The 7500-nt window shown below is 41.6% G+C and overlaps 1 protein-coding gene across 1 annotated transcript in view; it reads right to left on the bottom strand.

Annotated features, from left to right (window-relative positions):
* The window catches only part of LOC143294534 (neuronal calcium sensor 2-like), a 69325-nt gene that overhangs the window by 18478 nt on the left and 43347 nt on the right, over positions 1-7500 (bottom strand). The window contains exons 3-4 of the mRNA XM_076605899.1: positions 2769-2948; positions 645-740 (exon numbers count right to left, since the gene is read on the bottom strand). Of these exons, the coding sequence (XP_076462014.1) occupies positions 645-740; positions 2769-2948 (276 nt within the window). The remainder of the gene's footprint in view (positions 1-644; positions 741-2768; positions 2949-7500) is intronic.

Genomic DNA, 7500 nt, shown 5'->3' with positions numbered 1-7500 from the left:
AGTTAATTTGCTTTAAACTCATCTTAAACATTACATTTTGAAATTATACTCAATACATAAAAAGCTTGGATTTTTTTTTTAAAAGTGCATCACAAGTGAGTCTTGAAGGCCTTGCCTCTCTTGGTTTTGTTACACTTGCTTGTCATGCTCAGCGTGGATTTCTCATCAAACAACCAGCGTTATATAATGTTACATGTCTGTCTGACTGTGTATGTACGCGTGCCTGAAATCTGATTGAATGACACAGGAAACGAATGATGAGCGCCCAATGACAGGCGTCAATCGGCTCTACCCAGGTAGGCAGCCTGCTGTTCAAATGACGCTAAGAGCTTGTTCTCCGACCGAGGATAAGTGCTAAATAAGTATCCACGTCATTCATTTATTATCATATTACTCTGATGAGTACACTTGTCACTTCTATTTCTGCTTGCGATGGCGCAAAAGTGTACAGAATTATGCAGCATAAATATTACAACTCACCATATAAATGTTTTCTCATACAAAAAGCAAATGAATGCAACTGCTTTCTCTACTGTACTTTAAGAAAGATAAAAATAAAACAAGTTAAAAAGAAGAAGAAGAAGAAGAAGAAGAAGAAGAAGAAGAAGAAGAAGAAGAAGAAGAAGAAGAAGAAGAAACCTCACCTTAATGATCAACTCCATCTCGTTCTTGTCGATGGTCCCGTTACCGTCTATGTCGTACATGTCGAATGCCCAGTTCAGCTTGTCCTTCGGGTCACCCTGGTGTGGAAGGAGTTAAATGAAATACAAATAAATACATATAAATGCAAAGACACACACACACACACACACACACACACATATATATATATATATATCTATAATACACACACACACACACATATATATATATATATCTATAATACACACACACACACAAATATATATATATATATATATATATATATATATATATAATACACACACACACACAAATATATATATATATATATATATATATATATATATGTGTGTGTGTGTGTGTGTGTGTGTGTGTGTGTGTGTGTTCAGATAGATAGATAGATAGATTGATAGATAGATAGATAGACAGATAGACATATACATAAATAAAATACGAGGAAAAGGGTTAGTTTGAATTAAGACATTTCCGACATTCTGTCCCAGTACCTGTCTATCAACTCTATCTTAGATCGTGCATTACTACAGGAGGGGGTGGAGTGGCTTGTAACTACATTGGGTGGGAGTGAGGGGTGGCTAATTATGACCAGTTTAAATTTACCCCCCCCCCTCCCCGTGGGGCCGTATCCAAAAGACCATCGTGCCTGTAGGTTAAAAGCCTACCCGTGGGTCTGCAAACCCCAAGGCAATTTACCCTTACTACCTGCCAAGGGTGCCTGCCCACAAAGCAGAGGTAAATAGAATAGAATAGAATAGAATAGAATAGAATATGTCTTTATTACTAAGTGTACCGGGGTCACAAGGAATATTGTGAAGGGGGTGGGGGGTGGGGGGGGGTAGTACATAACAATGTACGAACACAAATCGAAAATCATACACAAGCACAGATACTGAAATTAGGATACATACAAGTGCATATCAATATAAAAACTTGTGCATACTCACACATGAACACACACACACACACACACACACACACACACACACACACACACACACACACACACACACACACACACACACACATGCGCGCGTTTGTGTGCACTACCGCACCTGATGTAATTTCTCTTTATGAGATGATAAAAATCATTCTAATCTTATCTTAATTTATGTGCAATATAATACATGCAATGTTAACCTTGGTGTATTTCAATATGTTTACAATAATAATTAATTACAACATTTTTACAATACTTTTTATATGAATGTCTTATATGTTATTGATTCTTTTTTAAATATGGCAGATACTTTTGTAGCGTTGTTTTTGAGGGGGAAAAAAAAAACAAGGAGTGCTTTGCGGATTGTCCGTGTATTGCTAACTCCCTCGACAATGCTCTGCACTGCAGTGAGGTAAGAATAACACGCGCAGAAGAGAATCATCCTAATTACAGACTATGGGTTAGCTAGCCTGAGTGCACAGCAAGTGTCTTGAATACAAATATAACTTAACCTTCAAGATAAACTGTACCCGCCGCGGATTCCTATCATGTCATGGGTAACTTGCCTAAAACAGCAAAATGAAGCTTGAGTTGAACTCGGCCCCAGACTGCTCAACGAATACGATCCCAGGCGTTGCTCAGACCCAGCCATATGGGCGCAATAGCTGAGTGGTTAAAGCATTGGACTTTCAATCTGAGGGTCTGGGTTTCGAATCGGTAATGGCGCCTGGTGGGTAAAGGGTGGAGATTTTTCTGATCTCCCAGGTCAACATATGTGCAGACCTGCTTGTACCTGAACCCCCTTCGTGTGTATACGCACGCAGATGACCAAATACGCACGTTAAAGATTCTGAAATCCATGTCAGCGTTCGGATGGTTATGGAAACAAGAACATACACAGCATGCACACCCCGACAACATGACAGGGTAAAAACAGTCATGCGCGTAAAAGCCCACTCATGTACATACGAGAGAACGTGGGAGTTCCAGCCCACGAACAAAGAAGAAAAAGAAGAAGATACCCAGCCATATTTCATCATGAGGTAGAAAAACAACAACAAAAAACAGTGTGGGAGGAGGGGAGGGAAGGGGAGGGAGGGAGGGGGAGGGGGGGGCAAGGGGAGTGAGGGGGGGAAGGGGGATCGAACAGGCAGCTACAGCATGGACCCACCTTGTTGGAGGTGATGTTGATGGCCAGCAGGAACTCCTTGAACTCGATGGAACCGCTGCCGTCCTTGTCGAAGGAGCGGAAGACGTGCCGGCAAAACTCCTCCGGGTTGCCCCCGGGGAAGAACTGGGCGTACACCTCTTTGAACTTCTCCTGCGACAGCTGCCCCTCTGGACAGTCCCTCTGTGGGTGGTGGTGAGGGGTGTGTGTGGGGAGGAGGGGATCGTGGGGGGTGGGGAGAGGGGCAGACAGAAAACGAAAGTGAAAAGTGTTTTTTTGGTGTGAAATGTGTGGCGCGTTGCCACTACTACTACTTCTACAACTACTGCTGCTGCTGCTACTACTACTACTACTGACAACAAATTGGCTTTCAGCGAACATTCTATCTCCTGACGGAGCTGACAGCCAGCCAGACAGACAGACAGACTGAAGTTCATGGGTTTACATGTTTCTTACGATTCACAAACAGAGGCTAAACAAAACCCCGATGCAGCACACACGCTAACAAGGAACGTGCGATATGTCCCGGTATATAACGACCTTAAACTGCCTCTCTGTCGGTTTCTTTTCCCCTCGGGGTCATTCCCCAGGCCTGTGTTCCCCAAATTTTACTTTCAGTCAAGTCAGTCCAGTCTTAAGTTCCCTCAGATCGGAGTTCCCCCTAGTCTATGAATTTTATTTATTTATTTATTTATTTACTTATTTATTCATTTATTATTATTATTATTATTATTGTACGCTTACAGTTGACTTCATCAAGTTTTTGCGCCTTATAAATATTACCATTATTATTATTAGTAGTTCTTTTTTTTGCATTTATCTATTATTTATTTATTTATTTACTTATTTCTTTTTATTTTATTTTTTTAAAATTCATTTTACTTTTTTGTTTGTTTTGTTATTTCATTTTATTTCATTATTTTATTTTATTTTCATTTTTATTTTATTTTATTTCATTTTATTTATTTACTTATTTTATTTTTTTTCTCAAGGCCTGACTAAACGCGTTGGGTTACGCTGCTGGTCAGGCGTCTGCTTGGCAGATGTGGTGTAGCGTATATTATGGATTTGTCTGAACGCAGTGACGCCTCCTTGAGCTACTGCTACTGATACTGATACTGCTACTATGAATCCCTGAGCCTATGTTTCCCCAAACTGACTCCTTTTCTTTTTTTAAGGTCTTTGATCTCAGCTCAATGCCCCCCCCCCCCCCCCCCCCCCTCAATAGCGTTTTCTGGGTCTTGTTACCCCAGATCCTTGCCCCCTAGCTATCTAAAATACCAGAGGTCTAAATTTCCCCATTGTACTTTTTTTTTTAGTCTTGAAAAATAGTTGTTTTCAAGCAACTCTACCAAACGACAGTCTGTTGTGTTTTTTTCTTTTACCCGACGACACTCGATCTCCTTGTGCCGCAACCTTGGGGGCTAGTTGGCCTTTAGACACGATCACCATTCACAGACAATCTTCCTGTGTAATAACTGGCTGGCTTGGGAAGGGGGGGGAGTTGGCTGACCCGATAACAGTCTGCCATGTTCATGGTTTGTTGTTGATAACAATTATTGATATAATTATTATTATTGTTATTATTATTATTATTATTATTATTATTATTATTATTATTATTCTTACTACCTTTTTTCATATTATAATTATTATTTATTTATTTATCTATTTATGTATTTATTTACTTATTTATGTACGCTTATCTATTATTTATTCACCTTTTTTTTTTCTCAAGGCCTGACTAAGCGCGTTGGGCTACGCCGCTGGTCAGGCATCTGCTTGGCAGATGTGGTGTAGCGTATATAGATTTGTCCGAACGCAATGACGCCTCCTTGAGCTACTGAAACTGGAACTGTTGATAACGCAGTCTTTTTTTTTTTTTTTTCAGTCGCTGTTGTGTTCTGATAATTTTGCAGTGTGTATGTGTGTGTGTAGAGGGTTGGGGGGGATGGGTGGGGGGAGGAGGGGGAAGGGGAGGGGAGGGGGAAGCTGGGGGCTGGGGGGGTGGGGGCGCGTGCTCGTGTGTGTGTGTGTGTGTGTGTGTGTGTGTGTGTGTGTGTGTGTGTGTGTGTGTACAATTGATGATTAACGTATCATACACTTTCTCCTTAATGGAACACTGCCTTCTTTTGCTCTTTTTCCCTCCCCGCCCCTGATCTGCCCATCAACCCCCGAAAACGGAGTATGGCTGCCTACATGGCGGGGTAAAAAAAAACAACAACCTTGGTCATGCACGTAAAAGCCCACTTGTGTACGTACGAGTGAACGTGGGTGTTGCAGCCCACGAATGATCTGTCCACCCTCCCCCCCCCACCTCTCTCTCTCTCTCTATGCAAATATGTATCAAGATTTATGGCGCAGTAAACCCCACTGTTCTCCTTTTTAGAGGGTTTTTATGGACTCTACAGTGCCGTCACCGAAAGATTTTCCTATCCTTTTTTTTTTTTTTTTTTTTTGTGTGTGTGTGTGTTTTGTATGCTATCTTTTTTTTATATTCGCAGTCCCAGTCGAGTGTGTGTGTGTGTGTGTGTGTGTGTGTGTGTGTGTGTGTGTGTTTGTGTGTGTATGTGTGTGGTGTGTTGTGTGTGTGTAGTTAGGTGTGTGGAGAGAGAAGAGAGGAGAGAAAGAGAGAGAAAGAAAGAGAAGAGAGACGAAAATTTTCCCCTTTTTGGGTTTTTGTGTGTTATATGCTAGAGTTATATTCGCAGTCCATCTGGTTTGTGTGATGGTGGGGTGCGTGCTTATGTGTGTGTTGAGAGAGAGAGAAAGAAGAAGAAAGAGAGACAAGACGACAGAGAGAGAGAGAGAGAGCTTCTTTACGGCATTCGAGAGGAAAAGAAATACAGACTATATCATTACAATATCTATAATCTATATCCAGTTTACAACTTTTTCCATCTTCAAAACGAAACCAAAATGGAAAGAGTACAGGGACAGAAAAGTGGACATTGCCAGGCTTTGAGTACCCGTTTCGGCATGGTGTTGTGTCCTCGGTAAAAGGCACCTTTCTCCGATTTTCCTCACTCCATCCAGGTGTGAATGGGAGATTCGAACCTAGCACCCTCAGATTGAAAGTCCAACGCTTTAACCATTCGGCTGTTGCGCCAAGAGGAAGGCGGGTGGCCTGTTTTGTCCAGCATGTTCTGCCGTCTTATTCTGGACAGAACTGGCCCCCGCCTTCCTCTTGGCGCAACAGCCGAATGATTAAAGCGTTGGACTTTCAATCTGAGGGTCCCAGGTTCGAATCTCCATAGTAACGGCACCTGGTGGGTAAAAAGGGTGGCATTTTTTTTTTCCGATCTAGCAGGTCAACAAGTGTGCAGACCTTCAAGTGCCTGAACCCCCCTTTGTGTGTATACGCACGCAGATGATCAAATAAGCACGTTCATGATCCTGTAAGTCAGTGTCCGAAAACGGAGTATGGCTGCCTATATAACGGAGTTATTAAGCAAAATGGTCATAAACATAAACGTTTTCATGTATGTATGAGGGTGCATGTGTGCGTGACTGAAACCTGTTTGAATGACACGGGAAAAGACTGTTGAGCGCCCAACAGCAGCTGTCAGTCGGATCTACCCAGGTAGGCAGCCTGTTGTGCAAAATGACTCCGAGTTTGTAAAGCGCTTACAGCTTGGTCTCTGACCGGAGGATAGCAGCTAAGTAAGTATCCGTATCATCATCATCATCATCATCCAATGCCGAGCCTTAGACAAAGTGGATATAAAATTCACTGCCCTGATCGCCGTAAGAGACAATGGAGACCCTTCTGTCCTTTTTGACTCACTTGTGTAAACAAAGTGAGTCTATGTTTTAACCCGGTGTTCGGTTGTCTCTCTCTCTCTCTCTCTCTCTCTCTCTCTCTCTATCTATCTGTGTGTGTGTGTGTGTGTGTGTGTGTGTGTGTGTGTGTATGTGTGTGTGTGTCTGTGTGTCCGTGGTAAACTTTAACATTGACATTTTCTCTGCAAATACTTTTGTCAGTTGATACCAAATTAGGCATAAAAATAGGACAAATTCAGTTCTTTCCAGTCATCTTGTTTAAAACTATATTACACCTCTGGGATGGGCGCAAAAAAAAAAAAAAAAAAAAGAAGCCTAATTACATGCAAACTGCATTTACTGTTATATTTATATTTTTTTGTATTCTCTAAACTTGGCACTTTGACCTGATATTCTGATACAACAACAAGAGTAGTCATTAATATCATTTTTTTTGTTCAAACAGGAACTTCTTTTACTAAGCATGGAAGTTTTATTTATTTTGCAAACGTTTTGGTGCATATAGTAAACAAAAAAGAGAAATTACTCTGTAATTAATGCGAGGGGACTTAATTTGCCACAAGTGAGTCTTGAAGGCCTTGCCTCTCTTGGTTTTTTTTTTTTTTTTTTATAGTGACGGGGGTGACTGAGACGTCAGTGTCAGTGCAGACAGATCACACATCCCCCCCCCCCCCCCCCCCCCCCCCTCACCTTTAGCCGACACACACAATACTAGTCTCGGGCTCACTGGGTGTGTTTTTTTCGTTTTTTTTTTTCTGAATGAATGAACACATTACTGCGCACTAAACTTCAGGTGTGTGTGTGTGTGTGTGTGTGTGTGTGTGTGTGTGTGTGTTGGAGCTCATGTACGTTTATATGTATTTGACTGTGCTTTCATATCTATGAAACTGCGTTTTTGGGGCATATCTGTTATGCATGTGTGGGTGTATGTGTGAATGTGTGTCTTCATGTT

The sequence above is a fragment of the Babylonia areolata genome, chromosome 20 (genome assembly GCF_041734735.1).
Source record: "Babylonia areolata isolate BAREFJ2019XMU chromosome 20, ASM4173473v1, whole genome shotgun sequence".
NCBI lineage: Eukaryota > Metazoa > Mollusca > Gastropoda > Neogastropoda > Buccinidae > Babylonia > Babylonia areolata.
The sequence above is the reverse complement of the archived record's forward strand: the minus strand, read 5'-3'. Positions and strand labels throughout refer to the sequence as shown.